Consider the following 20,653-nt stretch of genomic DNA (forward strand, 5'->3'; position numbering starts at 1 on the left):
GAAGAACACGACAAATATTTGACCATCGTCCCACAGGATACCATTTTCCTTATTTCGACTCACATTTCTTTCGTCAATCGGAAAACGGCGCTGCCATAATGTCCTATGCCACGTTTGCCTACTAGACTCGTAAGTGGTACGCCACTCGACTTGTCCGTGATTGTATAAGCCAGGCTGGTCCCGAGCCTAACGTTCTGTTACTTCTGAGCGGCATAATATACCTCTGAAATGAGGAAAATTGAACTCACGCTGATGCTAACGTAGCAGCTATATGGTCGGGTTGTTCCACTGTACAATAAATGCAATCAGATATACCTTACGGCGTAGTATCAGTCCCTCCAAGAAACGTGGCTCAGCATGGGTGGGTTGGGTTGCATATAGACCATAACATAATGCATCAAAATAGGTTAGCGACAAGGTCAGCACTACTGATATCTACTTTCGTGTGATTGATGTAGGTGTCAAATTAAGAAAAAACTGGCCAAAATTGCACCAGTGTATGATGTTATCAGATATGGAATCCGCCGTATGTGTCAACCGTCAGACGATCTCATGAGACTCTGGCAGGTACAAACAAATCTGGGCTGGTGCGGCAAGTGAGACAGAAGAACTAATGTACATAGTCCGGGTGACCATGCAAGGTGTGCAGCTCTGATGCTTTCGGCGGAGATTAGTATCGTGTGCTCAGCACGCCATAACGAGGACTGGCATCACCCCGGGCATGTAGGACATCATGGAACCTTGCTGTAACAATAGTGTGTGTACGACCTAGCGTGATAATCGGGGAACGTGGAAAGCGATAAGCGATAGCTGATAAACCCCCTTGCGGTCCTACACAGAAATCAACTGATAGCGGGCAAAGTCTTATTTACTAACCGGGATAAGTATCTGCCAAAACACGATCAACCATTTCCACGGACAATCCCGTGTAACTAGCTGGATCACAGAGCCCCTCGAGCTCCTCTTTCGATAGCCCGCTCTCCCGGACTTTATCATCCGCACAGAGCAGTGTCAACAAGGGGAGATCCTCCTGGACGCTCCGCCTACACAGATCGTAAACCAAATCATGCGCAAATTGTCGTCCCAATTTTGGAGCGAGGCCCATCATGACAGCCTCACTTACCACGCCGCCCCTTGTGATTTCCAGATTTCTCTTCATAGCGTCTGAATGCACTTCCAACCCTGTAATAAGCTCGGACGTATGCAATAACACAGCGTGAGTGAGAGTACAGATCTGCGGGAGAACAATCCACTCTATCTCCCAAGGCCCCGTCGCGCGCTCATGATCCTCAACCATAGCATCATACAGCGCTGCAGAGAGCTGACGGACAGTCGCGCCCATGGCGGTGATATACACGCTGGAGATGGGATTACGCTTCTGTGGCATCGTCGAAGAGGAACCGCGGTGTGGATAGAATGGTTCTGAGATCTCTCCGACTTCCGTTTGCATCATGAGCTTGATGTCCGTGGCGAATTTAGAACAGGTCCCCGTAAGAAGCGCGAAAAAGCCGCCAACCTCCGCGATACGATCACGTTCTGTATGCCATGCAATCTCTGGGACCGACAAACTCAATTTCTGGGCAAGAGCTGCTTGGCATTCGAGACCCCGGCCATCTTTGATAGTGGCGAGTGTCCCTGCAGCGCCACCGAACTCGAGCACAAGCAGACGGGATTTTATTTCAGCAAGACGTTGTTTGTGGCGTTCAAAGGTGGCGAGGAGGCGGGCCATTTTGAAGCCAAAGGTCATGGGTACGGCTTGTTGAAGGTTGCTGCGAGCTACCATAAGGGTTGTTTTGTGAGTTTGGCAGAGACGACGAAGGTCCGAGGTAATTGCGTTTAACGTCGCTGAGACTAGATCGAGAGTGTCCCGAAGTTGTAGGATTGTTGCGGTGTCGGTGACATCCTGAGACAATAAATACTTGAAACCCAGTATGACATATGATGTACCTGGGTAGTAGCACCCCAGTGAACCCATTCGCCTAAACCAGGTTGGAGACTGTTTACTTTTTGGACTATCTGTTTGACTACCCCAAGGACGGGATAGCCTATTTTTTCTGTTTGTATTCTTAGTTCATCAAAGTCTATGTTGGTGACATGGCAAAAGGCGAGGATGGCATCGGCAGCCTCGCGAGGAATGATCCCGATATCTGCCTGGACAGATGCCAAGGATGCTTCGAAGAGGAGATAATAGGAAGTACGTTGCGTATCTGACCAGACGGAGGAGATGGCTGGAGTAGAGAATATGTTTCTAAAGATGACAGAGTCAGTTACGGACGACATGGGCTACTCATCGATGCTTGAATATTTATGCTTGTTATTAATGATCAGGAAGGGTTCGCCATTGTTTTGATATTATCGCTTCCTAATTAAGAAGTGGAAGGTTAAAGAAGGCATCTATACGACATTTTGAGTAGCGCCTACGCCCGTCGGGTTCGTGGTTCACCAGTTAGTTCTCGTCGCTCCACATGCCGAGTACGCTCGTCATCGCAGTCTTCGGGCATAGCTCGGGGTGCCCACGGTGACGAACGCAAGGCTCGGGCATGATCCCGGGCATGCATTTGGCGCAGTACTCTGAAGTGCTTGCCTATTCGGATACCGTCGATTTTAAAGTCCGCGAGGTTCTTGTGTTTCATGCTGTATGTATTGTGATGTGATCTCCGGATCCATGGAAGGTATCGAATTTCGGTCGAATAAGTACGCCCTGACCGAGTACTTAATGTTTTCCTTTGCCGGTAGACTATTTAGTCTCCCAGTTCTCTCCTTGTTGATTTAAACATTTCCCCTTCCCTTCCTTTACGTTCCTCATCATGAGTCTTCCTGACTCTCAGCTGGAAACTAATGTTCCTCAGGATGAGCCACACCAAGACGAGACCTACGAAGGCGTCCACTCATCTCCCTCTCGCGTTCCAGTCAATTTTTTTGACCCAGTTGGTGTTAGCGAACTTAAACGCACAATGACATCACGTTCCACACGTTCTCAAGTTAATAATCGGGAAAGCTCTCGTCGCGCAAGTTCACCCAAGCCTCCTATACCTGCCTCAGCAAAGGGCGTCGATACTCCAAGTTCATCCTCTGTGACTTCAGCATACGACGATGATGCTTTCGATTTTGAAGTCACGCTCAAAGACCTCGTCAGACGGTGAGTTCCGCAATAAAAAAATTAGTTGCCTTTGTTGATATATTACTAGTCGTGGCGAAGAGTCCATTAAGGGCCGTGAGCTTGGCGTTATGTTCAAAGATCTCCGTGTTATCGGTGTCGGTGCACGTGCCTCTCTACAGCCTACCATCGGTTCTATGTTTAATCCTGCTGCCATCTTGAGGAACATCTCGGCGATGCGCAACCCGCCTGTCAGGGATATTCTCTCAGGGTTCGAGGGTGTCGTTGCACCTGGTGAAATGCTCCGTTAGTCGTTTTAATAAACTAACGTAAAGTTAAATTTTTGCGCTAATCACGTGTTCGCGACAGTGGTTCTCGGACGACCCGGTTCCGGCTGCAGCACGTTCCTTAAGACTATTGCAAACCAGCGTGGCGAATACCACGCTATACAGGGCGAAGTATGCTATGATTCCTTCACCCCCGATGATATCGCAAGACAGTATCGTGGAGATGTGATCTACTGTCCTGAAGATGATGTCCACTTTCCGACCTTGACTGTGGAGCAAACCTTGTCTTTCGCCATCAAAACGCGTACTCCACATGCTCGGTTCACAGACCAAACACGTGAACAGTTTAATCGTGATGTAGTTGAAATCCTCGTGCGCATCTTCGGTCTTCGTCATGCCCGAAACACTGTTGTCGGCGATGCTGCCATTCGTGGTGTTTCAGGAGGCGAAAAGAAACGTGTCTCCATTGCAGAAGCACTGTCTTGCCGTGCGCTGATTGGCGCGTGGGACAAGTGAGTTTATGTGTGTTTGTTGTCCATTGGCCATGGTGCTAATAGTAATATTCTAGCTCTACTCGTGGGCTCGATGCGTCCACTGCACTTGAGTTTGTTCAGGCCTTACGTATCGGCACGGATATAGGTCGTCTTACTACCATCGTGTCTATTTACCAAGCAGGAGAGCAGCTTTACGACCTCTTCGACAAAGTATGCGTCATTGCAGAGGGCAAGATGGTGTACTTTGGCTCAGCTAAGGAGGCGCGTCAGTACTTCATTGATATGGGATATGAGCCGCAAGACAGGCAAACCACTGCTGACTTCCTCGTGTCTGGTATGTTCTATATTGGTTTAGAAGGGATTTAGTTAATCCAGTGATTTCTAGTGACCAATCCAAGCGGGCGAAAGATTCGTGATGGTTTCGAGGGCAAAGTTCCCAGAACGTCGGAGGAGATGGCTGCTGTGTTCCTCGCTTCCTCTCTCGGTCAGGCAAACCGTGACTCCATTGAGAATTACCGCTCCCACAATGTCGGGAAGCCCGAGCGCATAGACGCATACAGGCAGAGTGCCATAATGGAGCATGCCGACACGGCTCCCAAGGCACACTCGTATACGATCTCTATTCCTATGCAGGTTAGAGCCGTTATGATGCGCCGCGTGCAAATCATCAAGGGAGATTGGGGCACTGTAGTCGTCAACCTTGCGTATGTGTGCCGCCAATTTTAGTCCATCAATCGACTGACCATCAAATTTGTTCCAGCGTGCAAATCTTCCAGTCCATCATTATGGGTACTGTGTTCTTGAAGCTACCTGATGCAACCTCTGGTTACTTCTCTCGTGGTGGTGTCCTGTTCTTGTGCGTGTTTTGCTTCTAAAGTTGCTCAAGTGCATGTGTTTAATTTGTCATCAGCGCTCTCTTCTTCGGTGCTTTATCGTCTATGGCAGAAATTCCGGCTCTCTTCGCTCAGCGTCCAATTGTGCTCCGGCACCACAAGGCAGCAATGTACTACCCGTTCATTGAAAGTTTCGCACACACAATGGTCGATATCCCGTTCACATTCATTATTCAAGCTGTGTTCGCGGTTATTCTATATCTCCTGGTCGACCTTCAGAGAACGGCGTCTCAATTTTTGTGAGTCTTGCCTTTGATGCAACTGCTGAGTCCCGCTGAATGCATATAGCATCTTCTTCCTCTTCGTTTTTGCTATGACTACGACTATGAAGGCATTCTTCAGAATGGTTGCCGCGTGCTTTAAGACTGAGTCTGCGGCTACATCTCTTGCTGGTGTCGTGGTGGTGGTAGTAGCGCTCTTTACTGGTTATACGATTCCCAAGCCCGACATTCCAGGAGCCCTCCGCTGGATTATGTATATCAACGTACGTTTCTTGATTGCAATTGTTGGTATACGTACTCACCGCCAGTGTGCAGCCCGTGCGCTATGGTTTCGAGGCTCTGCTAACGAACGAGTTCCACACTCTGAACGGCACCTGCTCAATGCTTGTTCCCTCAGGCCCCGCATATCCAAATATTTCGTTGGCTAATCAAGTGTGCGCTACTATCGGTGCCCAGCCGGGTCAAAATTATGTCGACGGGAATCTCTTCACGCAATTGTCCTATGATTACTACTACAGCAACCTTTGGAGGGTAAATCTATCAATGTTTCTGTGGCATAGGGATTCACTAATTTGGCTCTTCAGGACTTTGGTGTCGTCTGTGCTTTCTTCGTTGGCTTCCTCGTTATTCTGTTCACTGCGACCGAGTTCAACACCGCTTCTGCATTTGACACTGCTGTGACGCTTTTCAAGCAGGGTACCCGCGCTGCTGAGGCTGTTGATGAGTCTAAGGACGAGGAGAAAGGCGCTCACCCTGAGCCTGCTGGGCCTTCGAGCACGGATGCCAGCCCTGCAGAACTCGATAGGCCCTCGGCAACGGACATCTTTACTTGGAGGCATTTACAATACACGGTTCCTATCTCCGGAGGAACACAACGTCGGCTCTTGGACGATATTTCTGGCTTTGTCGCTCCCGGGAAACTGACAGCCCTCATGGGTGAGTCGGGTGCTGGAAAGGTGAGACATTTAGATGTCCCAGTGTCATCACCGTCTAATATATTTCTAGACTACACTCCTCAACGTCTTGGCACAGCGTGTTGATGTCGGTGTCGTGACTGGTGATCGTTTGGTCAGTGGCCAACCCCTTCCTGCGGACTTCCAGGCACAGACGTACGTACACCGTTGAGAATCCAGGTGATTTCAAGTACTAACGCAAATTATTTGCCAGCGGCTACTGCCAACAAATGGACACTCACCTTCCTCAATCCACCGTTCGAGAGGCTCTACTGTTTTCCGCCCACCTTCGCCAGCCCCAGACAGTTCCTATGGCTGAGTTGGCGGAATAGTGAGTTGTCGTTGTCTTCTTTGCCACTGGTTTATAATATTATTTCAGTGTCGACAAGTGTCTTGTCATGTGCGGCCTCGAGGATTATGCTGATGCCGTCGTCGGGTCTTTGGGCGTCGAGCACCGTAAACGTACGACTATTGGCGTTGAGCTCGCTGCTAAGGTTTGTCTATATTACGTGTTGTCGTCGTGCGATGTACTGATAGCGTGGTGGTGTAGCCTAAACTTCTCTTATTCTTGGACGAGCCTACTTCCGGTCTTGACTCTCAGTCCGCCTGGGCCATCATGAAGTTCCTTCGCGAGCTTGCCAACAAAGGCCAAGCCATCCTCTGCACGTAAGTTCCATGTAGCGAGTGCCATAGCATAATTTCTCATAATCTTGCTTTAGAATTCATCAACCTTCTGGAGAGCTGTTCCAGGTCTTTGACCGTCTCCTGCTCCTGAAGAAGGGAGGTCAGACTGTGTACTTCGGTGACATCGGCGAAGGGTCTTCTACCATGCTTGATTACTTTGAGCGTAACGGTGCCTCTCGATGCCATCCTGATGCTAACCCGTATGTGCTTTTGGTTGTATCTTGACACTTCTCAACTTGACAACTTATTCCAGGGCCGAGTACATGCTTGATGTCATTGGCGCAGGTGCAACAGCGTCGACCTCGGTCGACTGGCACTCCATCTGGAAGAATTCACCTGAGGCTGCTACACTCCAAGAGGAGATTGAGAATATCCACAATGAAAGCCGCGCTCGCCCCGTCGTTCAAGCAGCACGGCCTACCGAGTTTGCGACGTCGTGGTATCACCAGCTCGTAGCCCTCACACAGCGTAACTTCCAGGCATATTGGCGGAATCCAACCTACCTCATAGCCAAGTTCGCGCTTTGCGTTGCGGGAGGCTTGCTTATTGGCTTCACGTTCTACAAGACCAGCGATTCGCTCCAGGGTACCCAGAACAAGCTCTTTGTATGTGATGTTTTGTATTACACGACGACAATCTTTAACCTGTTTGACAGGCGATCTTTTTAGCCTCGGTACTTTGTGTTCCCCTCTCGCAACAGCTTCAGGCAATGTTTATCGACATTCGGACTGTCTATGAAATTAGAGAGCGCCCAAGCAGGATGTACAACTGGACCGCTCTCATTGTCAGCCAAATTCTGGTCGAGCTCCCATGGAACATTATGTGCTCGTCGGTCTTCTTTGTTTGCTGGTACTGGACTGTCGGGTTCCCCAACGATCGCGCGGGATACACATACCTCATGTATGGTATCGTATTCCCCATGTACTACACAACTGTCGCGCAGGCGGTCGCTTCCATGGCTCCAACCGCTGTGATCGCGTCACTTCTGTTCAGTGCGCTGTTTTCGTTCGTTGTCATCTTGTGAGTAAATGCAGATGCACGTGATATGACCTTGTCCCTTACTGTTTTGTAGCAACGGTGTCTTACAACCATACCGTGCTCTCGGATGGTGGCAGTGGATGTACCGCGTCTCCCCTTTCACTTACTTCATTGAGGGTCTGCTTGGTCAAGGTGCGTCTTTCGAACCAAGTCGGTACACGATTCTTAACATTTCCTTTAGCTATTGGTGGCAATGATATTAACTGCGCTCAGCATGAGTTCGTCCCTGTCATCCCTCCCAGTGGATCCACTTGCTCCCAATACTTGGATCCATTTATGCAATATGCTGGCGGTTACCTCGCCGATCCCAGCGCCACGTCCACGTGTTTGTTCTGCCCTTACCGCACGACCGACGACTATATGTTCGCCGCATTCAACATCAAGGCTTCTCACCACTGGCGCGACTTGGGCATCATGCTTGGTATTACCATTTTCAACGTAAGTTCTCGTTGTTGTGTACTTTCATTGAGCTAATTGTGTGCCTTGCAGGTTTGTGCAATTTTCACGCTCACGTACATCTGCCGCATCCGCAAGGGCAACCCCTTAGCCGGTCTGCAGCAGAAGCTTGCTAGTCTCCGGAAGTAATGCATGATACTGATCTGAACCCTAATGACTTCATACACCCTCACTTGCATATGAATCCCTATTACATTCCTTTCTCATTCAAATATTCCATAATTTGTGTAATTTGATACCACACCTGCTGCACTCAGTGATACTTTGCGTACTATCGTTTTCTGCCATTCTGAGCACAGTAGAAGTAACCCCTGAAATACAATGGATTTACAGAACTACCACGTCGAATCGAGTCTGGACAACCTGCTGCCTCTAGAAGGAAGCAAAGAGCTCGGGACATTGGCGCTCGCCTGCGATACACGATAGGACGACCTCGCAATATCCCAATCTGATTCTGTAGACTTGGCAGGTTTCACAGTAGCCGTGGAGTCATCGTGAGTGATGATGGGCGCGCTCCTTGTACGAGAGTGATCTGAATGGCCGGGGACATTGAGAAGGTAGGGCGTGGAGGAAGCACTGTCTTGGGTGGTGACGCTGTCGTGATCACGGTGCCTGAATGCAGTATACGCGATTAGGTTGCTGAACCGGGTGCGCATGGTGGGCTTGGATGATGGTTCGTTGGGGTCATACAGACGCACGTCCTTGCGGGCCGGCTGGCCGGGAAACGAGAATGTCTTCAAGCTCTGGTGCTCTGTTTCTGTATCTGGCACAGGCACTTCAGAAGGGAACGGCCTCTCCCTGTGTCCCCAAGACTCCTGCGACAGTCGTAACTTGCGCTTTGCCTTCCGGAGGTACTCGAGAGTGTACTTGCTGATGGTGACGCAGACCACGAGAGCGAGGACAGAACTGACAACAATGGCGAGGACGAGGACGTTGCGCTGAGAGGGATTTGACTGTGGCGCAGATTTAATATCAGGTGGGCTTTCGGAGACGTGGAGGCTGGGAGTCGGCGAGGCTGTCGCATGGGTAGTGGGGGAAAGGAATAAAGCAGTGGGAGCCGTAGGGGTGGTGTGCTTCTCGTAGGGTGTGGGCACGGTTCCAGGAGTATCATTCCCCTTGAACTGGGCAGCGCCAATGATCATTGCCATTGCAGCTGAGGCGGGGCGGAGACCGTCAGGACCGTGCGCTAGGGGTGGATCTGTGGGATTAACCCCGGTGAATGGGACGGTCTCTACCTGCTGTGCGTCATCTCTGGGTGAATCGATAGGACTACCGTGGGCTATGCTGATAAGAAGAAAAGATATGAAGATGGTTCTGAGGGACATCATCCGGTGGGTAATGAACGTGGAAACGACGGAGATAAAAATGGTCGTGGTTGCAAGAAAAAAGGATGTGGTCTTATTCGCACATGAACTGTTTTCATACTAGTACTGTCCAGTGTAAGCTGGCTGACACCAACTTGGAGGATTTGCAAAGCGGCTGACAGACACTGGAACGCGTCGAAAAACAAAGCACGTGATATACACGTGCCTACACGTTCAAAATGCCACAAACCATGCTTATTGCCCAAAATCACACAATTGTTGTTTTCTTTTGCTTGCGCCTTCCATTTGCTCTCAGGTCGTTCTGATTGTGGTGCTCGCTGTGTGTCACGATGACCTCGATACCAAAAACACCATCTCGCTATAGATCACGTTCAGATGCAAAGACACCGCTCACTCCGTCTATCATCTCTGCCTTCAATAGTATCTCCATCTCCCCACAGAAACGATCTCATCCTGCTGACCTCTCAAATCCATTCATTACAAAATCGCGACAAGCTTCTCCCGTAAAACGCGCAACTGGAGGTGGCGTTATCGTCTCAGACTCATTTCACCGCCAAGCGGGTGGAGGAGTCATCAGAAAAGGCGGCATCGAGACCCGTTTGGATGTCATTTCACGCGACTACTTGCCCCCTACATCACAGCCTAGACCAGAGCTCAAGCGCTCAAGGTCAACTCCTGCTACTCGGGAGCGTACGCAATCTACCGGTGACAATCGTGATCGTTTCATTACTACTCGTGAAACCGACGATGTTGCTGCCACACTCGAACTCATGAGTCTCAACCCAAAAACCGTATCACCGGGACATACAGCTCGTCTTGCAGCTGCAACAGGTGTCCCTCTCAATCGCCGCGTGCTGGCTTACCACGAGGCGCCCCCAGCTTCATCTTCAGACTCTACGCTTTCCCAGCAGCGTGAACTAGCTCGTCCGCTCTACGGACGCCCAGGTGAACTCCCTTCTTCAACTAGCTCCACAACCAACAAGTCCCGCCGCATTCCCACTCAGCCCGAGCGCGTCCTCGATGCTCCAGGCATGGTTGATGACTTTTACCTCAATCTGGTGTCATGGTCTATCCAGAACGTTGTTGCTGTCGCCCTTGCTGAGAGCACGTATGTTTGGCGGGCCGATACAGGGATCGTCTCTCACCTTAGTGAAGCGCCTGAGGGCACATATGTCTCCTCCGTTGATTTTTCGAATGATGGTGCTTACCTCGGTATTGGTCTTGGTACTGGCGAAGTCGAGTTGTGGGATGTAGAGGCCGGACAGAAGCTCCGGACGATGGGTGGACATCAGGGTCAAATTGCCGTGCTATCTTGGAACGCCCATATACTCAGCTCTGGATGTGGGGACGGAAGTATATGGCACCATGATGTCCGTGTCCCTCGGCACAAGGTCATGGAGCTCCTTGGACACACGGGAGAAGTCTGCGGACTGAAGTGGAGAGCAGACGGCGAACTTTTAGCGAGTGGAGGTAACGACAATGTTGTCAATATTTGGGATGGACGCGTGGGCGATGTTACGGAGGGCGCGCGCGGGCAGGCCAAGTGGACGAAGCGGAACCATACCGCAGCTGTAAAGGTGGGCTGTAGTCTCAATTATATGTGGTATATCTAACACACTATGAAGGCAATTGCTTGGTGCCCCTGGCAATCTTCCCTCTTGGCCAGCGGCGGGGGCACAAACGACGCAACTGTTCACGTCTGGAACAGTGGTACTGGTGCCCGTCTACACTCCCTCAAAACGCCATCCCAAGTCACTTCCATCATCTGGTCGCCGCATAAAAAAGAGATTCTCACGACACATGGGTACCCTACAAACGCAATTATGGTGCACGCGTACCCGTCGCTCGAGCGTATCGCGGAGATACGGGACGCACATGACTCACGGGTGCTGTATACAGCGGTAGGGCCTGCAGGCGATGTCGTGTGCACGGGTGCCGGGGATGAGAATCTGAAGTTTTGGAGGATATGGGAGGGGGTGGGCGCAAAGAAAAAGAAAGAAGGGAAAGAGAGGTCGAGTTCGACAAGGTCAGGGATTTTGTCGATACGGTGATCTGCAAGTTGTGCTGTGCATTCTCTTATGGAAGATTAACTATATACCCACCGACGCTGTTACATGCACGCTACTCATGTGAACGAGTGATGAATATTTCACAAACTGCTAATTAAATTTATGCTGAAGCGACTCTAGCTAGTATAGAACATTAGACTGATTACAGTTGTGAATGCACAACCTCGACATAGCAATGATATAATTTCTATCTTCGGCCCTTAAAAAGACTAAATACGTTGCCCCTGCGGATGCGGAATATGTATGTGAAAGCAAATATGGCAAATACCTAAAAGTTAAAACTCATGAGCGCTCATGCAGGGCAGTCAAGTAAAAGGAACGCACATTAAACACGACGATGCCCAGGACAATGCCCGTGTTTCGCCAGTGATGAGAATACAAGATGTTGAAATTGCTGAACATGAACTCATCGGTGGTGCGGTAAGGGCAGTATAGGCATTCGGCTGTAGCATTGGGATTCGTGATGTAGCCCCCGGCAAAAGAAATGAAGGGATCCATATACGTCGCGCAACTGGATTCACTGGGAGGATCAACTGTCACTAATTCAGTTGACGCGCAATTGATCAGTTGTCCACCAATAGCTGAAATACGCCTTAGTAAAGGTCATACGAAAGAGAGCGTGCACTAACCTTGACCCAAGATGCCTTCGACGACATACGTGAATGGGGACACCCTGTACATCCATTGCCACCAACCCAACGCACGGAAAGGTTGCAAAACACCGTTACTTCAGAGGCGTTAGCGATTGGACCCATAAAAGAGCGAAATGAACACACAAGATGACGACGAATGAAAATACTGTGCTGAACAATAGCGATGCGATCACTGCGCTGGGTGCCATGGCTCCGACCGCCTCTGCGATAGTAGTGTAATAGAGGGGAAACACGACTCCATACATCAAGTATGTGTAGCCTGCTCGATCGGTGGCGAAACCAACTGTCCAGTACCAACAGACGAAGAATAGCGATGAGCATAAGATGTTCCAGGGAATCTCGACCAGGATCTGCGACGTGACCAGTGCAGTCCAGCTGTACATTCTGCTCGGTCGCTCCCGGATTTCATAGATGGAGCGAATGTTGATGTAGACGGACTGGAGTTGCTGAGATATGGGAACAGAGAGAACAGTTGCTAGGAAAATTGACTGCACTGAAATTAGCACGTGACTTAACAGCGAGCATGGAAGAAACGCACAAAAAGCTTGTTCTGTGTCCCTTGCAAGCTATCCTTGGAGTTGTAGAAGGTAAACCCTATGAGCAAACCACCCGCGATGTTGAGAATGATCTTCGCGATGAGGTACGTCGGGTCACGCCAGTACGCAAGGAAGTTGCGCTTCGTAAGGCTGACTGCTTGATGAATCCATGAGGTGGCAAATTCAGAGCGACGCTCCGTCTCGACCGATGGCCGTGCGCGACCTTCAGCGTGTATCCGTTCAATCTGCGCTTGAAGTTCAGCAGCTTCGGGAGATCGCTTCCAAATGTCATGCCAGTCGACAGAGGTAGTCGCGGTTGCGCCGGCCCCAATGGTATCCAGCATGTACTCAGCACTTGAATACCAACTTGAGTGACATTTCAAAGACGTAGATGAAACGACTTACGGATTAGCATTGGCGTCACAGTGAGTGGCTCCGTTGCGCTCAAAGTAATCCAGCATAACCGATGATTTATCGCCGATATCACCGAAGTAAACGGTCTGACCACCCTTCCGCAGAAGTAATAGCCTGTCAAACACCTGGAGGAGTTCAGCAGAGGGCTGGTGGATTCTGGTTACAACAATTAAGCGTCGCGATAAAATCCCAAATCTAACACACTCACGTGCAAAGAATGGCCTGTCCATTGTTTGCCAGTTCACGAAGGAACGTCATGATTGCCCAGGCTGACTGGGAATCAAGGCCGGACGTTGGCTCGTCAAGGAATAAAAGCAGTTTGGGCTTTGAAACTGTCAGCACGGCATCGAAAATGTGGCACTAAAGTATGCACCTTTGCTGCGAGCTCAACCCCGATGGTAGTACGCTTGCGGTGCTCAACACCCAATGATCCAACGACAGCATCAGCATAATTTTCAAGGCCGCACATAGTCAGGCACTTGTCTACGCTATCCACAACTCTCAGTTGTATGCGTACGGCGAATAAATGTGAACATACTATGATTCAAGTTCCGCAGATGGGACAGACTCAGGTTGTCGTAGACGAGCGGAAAACAGAAGAGCCTCGCGAACAGTCGTTTGCGGCAAGTGAGTGTCCATTTGTTGACAATAGCCACTGCAAGGATTATCAACGAAAGATCTTGACCAATAGCAAGTTGACTCACGTCTGAGCCTGGAAGTCTGCGGGAACGGGCTGCCCGTTGACGAACCGATTTCCCGTGACGACTCCGACATCGACCCGTTGAGCCAAAACGTTGAGCAACGTCGTCTGTGATAAAACGTTGAATGAAGAGTTCTCAAGATAGATGTGCGACGAACCTTTCCAGCGCCAGATTCACCCATGAGAGCCGTTAATTTTCCAGGTGCAACGTACCCAGAGACATCATCGAGCAAACGCCGTTCTCCGCCGGATACCGATACGACGTATTGGATGTGTTGCCAGGTAAATACATCAAGGGTTTCTGGCTTTTCGAGTGAACTATAGGGTGCAGGTGCGCCGGCGGTCCGCGCGGCACCACCGTCCAAAGATGGTGGCCGGGTAGATAACTTGTCAAATTTCTCTTCGTCTTCCGGAGTAGCAGTAACTTCTTCTACTGCACGCGTTCCTTGCTTGAAGAGAGTCACCGCGGTATCAAACGCGGAGTTCGTGTTGTACTCCGCGGCGATGAGCAGGAGCACGAAGAAGCCAACCCCAAAGGTAACGATGATACCATAATTCTGCAGAGTATGAGATCTCAGAAAGGACGATTGTGGTTATATAATCAACTTACTCTCCACAGATCACTATAGGAGTAGCCGTACGACATGTTCACAAACCTATTGCCGTCTACGGTGAGCATGTCAGGCAGTGATCCGACAGTCGTGCAAACTTGGTTCGCTAAGGAAACATTCTCGTATCCTGGACCTTGGGGAACAAGTGTGCTGCAAGTAGCGTTCAGTGTGTGGAACTCGTTTGTCAGGACGGCCTCGAAGCCGTAACGAAGAGGCTTTATCAAGTGGTTAAGCTCAAATGATACAGAGAGAGAAGATATACTCACGTTGATATATGTTATCCATCTGAGGGCGCCTGGCATACTTGGACGAGGAATGGTGTAGCCGGTGTACAGGGAAACAAGTAGTACGGAGATACCAGCCATGGACGTTGCACCGGACTCATCCTTGAAACTGGATGCGAGCATCCTGAAGAATGCCTTCATGGTAATAGTCATGCTGAAGACTACTAAGAAGAATATACTGCAGACCGATATCAGAATGGTGCTTCAGATAGAGACACGCGACATGTACTCACAAGAACTGAGATGCTGTTTTTTGCAGGCCGACCATGAAGTAAAGAATGACGCAGAAAACAGCTTGAATGATGAACGTAATAGGGATGTCTACCACTGTATGAGCAAAAGCCTCGATGAAGGGGTAGTACATCGCTGCTTTATGATGGCGTAATATGATAGGGCGCTGGGCGAACAGAGAGGGAATTTCTGCCATTGCAGATAATGCGCCAAAGAAGAGAGCGCTACATGGTGTCAGATCGTCCATTGGTACGGCTGAACAACACACTTACAAAAACAAAACACCTCCCCGAGAGAAAAAGCCCGAGGTTGCATCAGGCAATTTCAAAAAGACAGACCCGATGATAATGGCTTGGAAGATTTGGGCACTGAATGATAAAGTAGTGTCAGAACGGCATATGATAGATATCGTATCCAAATGCACCATAGCTGTACCACCTGCGCGGACAAGTCGCCCTTAATAATTTGCACACGACGAATCATCACAGCCCTAACTTGCATAGGGATAGATATAGTATATGAACTGTTCTTGGGTGCATGGTGGGAATGTTCCATAACTGCACTCTGCTGATATGCAGCTTTGCGGTCGGATTTTCCAACATGAAGTGCCCTATACTCGTCAGTTGCCTGACGATTAAGATGGCCAAGCTGAGACGCGCGGAAATGGGCGGCCATCTCGTCGGCCGTTCGGGGTACTGTGCCTATGAACCCTGACCTAATCTTCCGGCTAATTGGGTCGGTGACTGATGATGATCGATGGTCAGGCACGCGAGCAAGAGACTTGGCAATGGAACGTACCACCAACAAGGAAATCTGCTGTAGTTTGCCTGTTAAGGGGCTCATAGCCCATATCGATGAAATATTGACGGGCGGCTCTGGCCGGCCCAAAATAGACCATTCGACCTTCAGCGATGACACATACTTTGTCGAAGAGCTCATACAATTGCTCCCCGGCTTGGTAAATGGACACGATAGTTGTTAGACGTGCGATGTCAGTACCTAGACGCAAAGCTTGAACAAACTCAAGTGCAGTAGAAGCATCTAGGCCACGGGTGGAGCTAAAAGTGCCAAGTCAACGCCAGAACAGCCTGGTAACCACGACACAACTTACTTGTCCCATGCGCCGATCATACTTCTGCAAGATAGTGCTTCCGCGATGGAAACACGCTTCTTCTCTCCACCCGAAACACCGCGAATCGCGGCATTACCGACGACGGTTTTTCGAGCATGTCGAAGGCCGAAAATTCTGAGGAGAACATCCAAGAATTCGGCATTAAATTGTTTCCTTGACTGATTGGTGAAGCGGGTCTGAGGCGTGCGAGTTTTGATGGCAAAGGATAATGTTTCCTCGACCGTCAAGGTAGGGAAGTGGACATCGTCTTCTGGGCAATAAGTGACGTCTCCGCGGTAATGGTTATGGATGTCTTGAGGGGTAAATGAATCATAGGAAACATCCCCTTCGACAGCATGGTACTCCCCACGCTGGTTGGCAAGGGTCTTGAGGAAGGTGCTGCATCCTGACCCAGGTTTTCCGAGAACGACTAAAAGAATAAGGTTTTATGAGGTACGTGCGGTGAGATGAGATGGAGATGCTCACGTAGCATTTCGCCAGGTGCAACGACGCCTTCAAAGTCTGACAATATATCTCGCACAGGTGGATGACGAGCTTCACTGATTGTGCGCAAGAGGGAGGAAGGGCTAAATAAGGACCCAATGGTCGGTTGCAGTGATGCTCTTGCACCAATGCCTACCACACGGAGGTCATTGAACACAACACCGAGCTCGCGCGATTTTATTTCTTCCTCATCACGTCTACAATGAATTGTCAGTCACAGTTTGGAGTTGATGAGATGACGGTCCTGAACATACCGCCTTATGATATCCTTGAGATGTTTTTCCAAGTTGAAATCTTGATCGCCGACTATGGTTGCAGCAGAATTGCGAACTTTTAGTTCACGGTCCATCCTGAGCACTAAGGGATGGGAGTGAGTACATGTAAACTGTGAACGGAGGGATTTTATATGTGGTGCTACTAGTACAAGGCAGCTATTACAAGCCGGACTAACACGTTAGCCATGACTGACTGGGACTTACTAGGCACCCCTATGATTTCCCGAATGCCGGAAATCAAAAAACCCATATTCGGCTTAGCAATAACGTTTGATGAGTCATGACATGCATGACACTGTGGCGTCTGCTACTATAAAATAATACGCAGTCCTCGCCCGAGGCTGTCCCATGATCAAGATGCCGGGAATGTAACGTATGAGCCCGTCGAGTCAATAATAGTCACTAAATTGTAAGTCAGCGCTCCAAGACGCGAGTTCACTGCGACTCCAAGAGTTTGTGGTCGACAAAGCAAGTTGGTGCATGCAGCAGCCGGCAATGGCGGGGGCACGCCTCACAGCAGAGAATCCGTGGCTCCAGAGAGACAGGGGTCCCCGAGCCCGAGACGTCAATGCACATCAATGAATTCACTGTTCCGAGTGCCTGGTGTCTCATATTTTGGTACCTATGGATTTTTCCATGTTGGATTTACAGTGGCCAAGCCTCCAACGTGATTAATTGATTCATGAATCAACCACAATGTATTCTAGTCCATCGAAAATCATTGAATCTGGCGTGATCCCCCCATTACGCACGCATAGATGTCACTTCTTGGGCTGTGGTACGATAATGTTACTCTTCGGGAGCTCTTGCTGATATCGTGAAATAACTCAACTAAACATTGACAGATGGTGGCACAGCGTATGGGCAGCGGGAAACACGGAGAAAGAGCACTGACGTGTGCACATGGGTGGAGACTGTATCCACTATGATTCCTTCTCAATGAAAAGAGCCTTCACAGCCCGTCGCCTCGGGGAGGTGAGAAATTATTCCAGTTACCACGTCGTCGTCGGTTCGTTTGCTGAAAACAAGAAAGATGGAACGGGATTGGCGACCACCAGATGACAAACGCAGTGAGCTTCCCAGGCAATAAAGCCCATGACATACATCGCTTGATTAGAGATTTCACACTGCGAGTGCTGCCACATAAAGAGGTCTGTGAGTATAGCTATCGAAAGTCGAGTGTGTAAGCTGCTTCAGAGCGGCAGTACAGATATCAGCGCAGACCGATCCGAAGTTCTGAAGGTGGGCATCATGAGTTCGTAGATACACAAAATCATAGTATAACTGCCACCTACCCTCTGTTGCGAACATGACGGTACCAAATGCAGAACGTCAGCATTGATACCACATCAACGAGAAGTTGCCCGATGTACAAACCTGATTTTCACGCGAAATATTCGCAGCCGAGACTAACCCTGGGGAATGAAAGTAGAGTTAACTCGCTGCCAAGTGCCAAGTAGGGAACTAGTTTACAACAGCGCATCAGATGCCCATTGCAAAGACTAAGGCAGTGGTATTAAGAAAAGGAGTAAGTTACCTTATAAGGGACGCCACCACGATCCACCGCAAAATCTTCGGAGCCGCGGGAAGGTGAGCTGATACTGCTATAGAGTGAGTATCATAATCAAGATAATCAAGACGCCAGAAACAGCCGCGGCGTGGAGTTAGAACGAGGAACTTCAAGGTATGCAGGACGAACTCAAGCTAAGGCAGTATTTCGTAAGCCAGCTAATGAGGAAAGCAAGGGACTCCAAATCGAACAATTGAATTGGAATATCGGTTTTGTGCGACTCGGCGGCTCTCGATAAAGGATCCAAAGTTGCTGGTGACGAAACGTGATCGAACGTCGGAAGAACGGAGTCCACTTGTGCTTCAGATGCGGTAATCCTTAGATAAATTATAGCGCTCATCCTGAGGTCTGAGGAATAGCCGAATCATGAGACCCGAACTATAGTAGGATCAAAATATAGAGATATACTTACAAGAATAGCACAGCAAATAAGCCGAAGCACGTTGGGAAAGATGTTGGCCATCGTTCGATGACCTTGCGGGCGGCACATGATGCCTGTTTTGCTCCTTGATGATCGGCATTTTGAAATTCAGCCCGGTATGTCGCTTGCACGAGTATTGCTGCCAGCCTGGGTATCGTTCCGATTTCGATAACCAGGGTCAGCAACTATGGAACCGCCAGCGACGAACACATCCGCGAATGGAAATTTCATATCCATGTCGGATTGTCCGAGTCCCACTAGTTTCCCTTACTAGTAGGAGACGAAGGGAGACACATTCCTTCTTGATATACATGTTGTCTGCGAACCGGGCCTCAGACTGAGATGAATTGACGCGGTCGCGACGCGGCATATGTTACGTGACATTAAACATACCATTGAGTTGTGTTTTTGAAATAGCTTCGAGCATGATACAATAGTATCAGCTTGATCTTCTTCAGATTTATTTCTGGATAAGATGGTCCCTGCCTTCGGAGTGGTAGGTATGATGTGTCATATCGTACAAGAACGGTTCAAAACAATCAGTCATACCGTGACGGAGCGATAAATGAAGACATACTCTGAAATTTCAACTGCTACGCGCAGCGTCACGATCTGACATCATGGCTTTCACTTATGATTTGATGTTTCTCGGCAGGACCCCTACCAGGACGCAAGGAATTTTCGGTCAATTCAGAATCAGCCTTGTAATACACTGGAAGTTTTTCCATATTTACGACACAGCTTATATACAGCACCAGCTGAGCGCTGAGCAACTGGAGCGCATTCCTGTTCTCCGAGTCGCATTCGGTCAGTCACCGCATATTGAATATACAAGGAACTAACCATAGTTCACTGCACACCTTCCGTGTTTCCCGCTCACTTCACGATGACATCGATGACCTTTTTTTCCTACCGTATAGAACCTATATTATGCCGGCCTCACTGCCCCGTCCTGTAAGTCATTCCTCCCTACGTGTCGCAAGCCGTTGCAACGTTCAAATCCTGCCTCTCACCGGGATCCAAGAGAGCTCAGAGAAGAATCTAATAATACACCCCTCCGCCGCCCTTGTGGTACTAGGTCCATCGGTATCTTTGGCCTGCTTGCTAACCAGGTGGGTTACCCGTGTGTCCGGAGAAAATCAATGACCGTGTCGAATGATAACCGACATGTTCCGAGTTATCTGGAGGTGCACGTTTGATCAGCGCAAAAAACACTCAAACAGAATGACGACTGCAGGGCCCTGCGGGCACCGGTGATCGAGTAGCGTCAGCAAGGAAGAGTCAAAACGGACTGAAGCCGACACACTAGTGACCAGTTGCTTAGTAAGCCCGATTTGGCTCGGAGTCTACCCAGGCCCCTGAATCATCCTCATGTCATAGTATCCACCACATAGATCCGAAAACCTCGATGACGTATACTATCAATTGCCAATTGGTGGCAACTTCAGGCCACTAGCTATTTCAATACCCGTTACAGCTAAGCACTTTGGCGCATCAATTCACCTCCATCTTCCTCAGCAGCAAAAGTCTTGGGACTTGGATACACGCATTCGGCCTTAGTCGATAGCGAATGGGAAGGCGGGTCTCCTCTGGGCGTCACGACCTGTCAATCAACTCAGACCCCCGAGTCAATTGATCGACCTCCAGAAATAATACTATTGCAGCAAAAACCTTCAGTATGTGCACATGTGTGTATAGTTGTGAGTACTAGTCAAGACTGTCGTCTGTTTAACCGTTACGACAAAAGGCAGTGGTACTGAAAGCTTGTGTTTCAGCAGCTTACAGTATCATATGGGAAACTCTAGCAACCCGGCAGGCTTACAATA

The 20,653-nt window shown here is 49.4% G+C and overlaps 5 protein-coding genes across 5 annotated transcripts; 2 read left to right on the forward strand and 3 right to left on the reverse strand.

The window, feature by feature from the left end:
• Window positions 1–457: 457 nt before the first annotated feature.
• HD556DRAFT_801733 (L-Aspartase-like protein) lies at window positions 458–2,344 on the reverse strand. Its single transcript, XM_041311674.1, has 2 exons — window positions 1,948–2,344; window positions 458–1,903 (listed from the first exon to the last, which is right to left on the reverse strand). Exons 1-2 carry the CDS (start codon window positions 2,278–2,280, stop codon window positions 872–874), a joined length of 1,365 nt encoding a protein of 454 aa, XP_041165334.1. The 5' UTR covers window positions 2,281–2,344; the 3' UTR covers window positions 458–871.
• Window positions 2,345–3,189: 845 nt separating this feature from the next.
• Window positions 3,190–8,464, forward strand: HD556DRAFT_1263629 (ABC-2 type transporter-domain-containing protein). The gene is made up of 19 exons (XM_041299079.1): window positions 3,190–3,403; window positions 3,467–3,896; window positions 3,953–4,212; window positions 4,264–4,582; window positions 4,639–4,734; window positions 4,789–5,010; window positions 5,060–5,255; window positions 5,308–5,523; window positions 5,577–5,948; window positions 5,998–6,101; window positions 6,160–6,276; window positions 6,325–6,439; window positions 6,496–6,611; window positions 6,665–6,829; window positions 6,883–7,234; window positions 7,285–7,649; window positions 7,702–7,799; window positions 7,849–8,105; window positions 8,157–8,464. Exons 1-19 carry the CDS (start codon window positions 3,229–3,231, stop codon window positions 8,250–8,252), a joined length of 4,071 nt encoding a protein of 1,356 aa, XP_041165335.1. The 5' UTR covers window positions 3,190–3,228; the 3' UTR covers window positions 8,253–8,464.
• On the reverse strand, window positions 8,459–9,594 carry HD556DRAFT_1524197 (uncharacterized protein; the record flags this gene model as incomplete). The annotated part of the gene is made up of 1 exon (XM_041309231.1): window positions 8,459–9,594. Exon 1 carries the CDS (start codon window positions 9,449–9,451, stop codon window positions 8,459–8,461), a length of 993 nt encoding a protein of 330 aa, XP_041165336.1. The 5' UTR covers window positions 9,452–9,594.
• HD556DRAFT_1335409 (WD40-repeat-containing domain protein) lies at window positions 9,595–11,603 on the forward strand. The gene is made up of 2 exons (XM_041301873.1): window positions 9,595–11,025; window positions 11,074–11,603. The coding sequence occupies exons 1-2, from the start codon at window positions 9,778–9,780 to the stop codon at window positions 11,497–11,499; spliced, it is 1,674 nt and encodes a 557-aa protein (XP_041165337.1). The 5' UTR covers window positions 9,595–9,777; the 3' UTR covers window positions 11,500–11,603.
• HD556DRAFT_1335410 (ABC-2 type transporter-domain-containing protein) lies at window positions 11,604–17,043 on the reverse strand. Its single transcript, XM_041301874.1, has 20 exons — window positions 16,816–17,043; window positions 16,544–16,758; window positions 16,058–16,487; window positions 15,745–16,004; window positions 15,371–15,689; window positions 15,219–15,314; window positions 14,949–15,170; window positions 14,698–14,893; window positions 14,431–14,646; window positions 13,979–14,377; window positions 13,825–13,928; window positions 13,659–13,775; window positions 13,494–13,608; window positions 13,329–13,444; window positions 13,112–13,276; window positions 12,709–13,060; window positions 12,294–12,658; window positions 12,147–12,244; window positions 11,842–12,098; window positions 11,604–11,785 (listed from the first exon to the last, which is right to left on the reverse strand). The coding sequence occupies exons 1-20, from the start codon at window positions 16,908–16,910 to the stop codon at window positions 11,705–11,707; spliced, it is 4,218 nt and encodes a 1,405-aa protein (XP_041165338.1). The 5' UTR covers window positions 16,911–17,043; the 3' UTR covers window positions 11,604–11,704.
• Window positions 17,044–20,653: the final 3,610 nt, after the last annotated feature.

This window comes from Suillus plorans (assembly GCF_016647745.1).
Source record: "Suillus plorans strain S12 chromosome Unknown HD556scaffold_6, whole genome shotgun sequence".
Taxonomy (NCBI): Eukaryota; Fungi; Basidiomycota; class Agaricomycetes; order Boletales; family Suillaceae; genus Suillus; species Suillus plorans.

Bases quoted from the DNA above. Each gene is read 5' to 3' on its own strand.
- HD556DRAFT_801733 (XM_041311674.1), bottom strand. From the start codon at position 2,280: ATGTCGTCCGTAACTGACTCTGTCATCTTTAGAAACATATTCTCTACT. The intron at 1,904-1,947 runs GTACATCATATG...TTATTGTCTCAG, and splicing joins ACTGGGGTGCTACTACCCAG to GATGTCACCGACACCGCAAC.
- HD556DRAFT_1263629 (XM_041299079.1), top strand. From the start codon at position 3,229: ATGTTCAAAGATCTCCGTGTTATCGGTGTCGGTGCACGTGCCTCTCTA. The intron at 4,213-4,263 runs GTATGTTCTATA...AGTGATTTCTAG, and splicing joins TGCTGACTTCCTCGTGTCTG to TGACCAATCCAAGCGGGCGA. The intron at 6,440-6,495 runs GTTTGTCTATAT...GTGGTGGTGTAG, and splicing joins GCGTTGAGCTCGCTGCTAAG to CCTAAACTTCTCTTATTCTT.
- HD556DRAFT_1335409 (XM_041301873.1), top strand. From the start codon at position 9,778: ATGACCTCGATACCAAAAACACCATCTCGCTATAGATCACGTTCAGAT. The intron at 11,026-11,073 runs GTGGGCTGTAGT...CACACTATGAAG, and splicing joins ACCATACCGCAGCTGTAAAG to GCAATTGCTTGGTGCCCCTG.
- HD556DRAFT_1335410 (XM_041301874.1), bottom strand. From the start codon at position 16,910: ATGGACCGTGAACTAAAAGTTCGCAATTCTGCTGCAACCATAGTCGGC. The intron at 15,171-15,218 runs GTAAGTGTGTTG...GACACCATGTAG, and splicing joins CGGGGAGGTGTTTTGTTTTT to CGCTCTCTTCTTTGGCGCAT. The intron at 11,786-11,841 runs GTGCGTTCCTTT...TTTAACTTTTAG, and splicing joins TGGGCATCGTCGTGTTTAAT to GTATTTGCCATATTTGCTTT.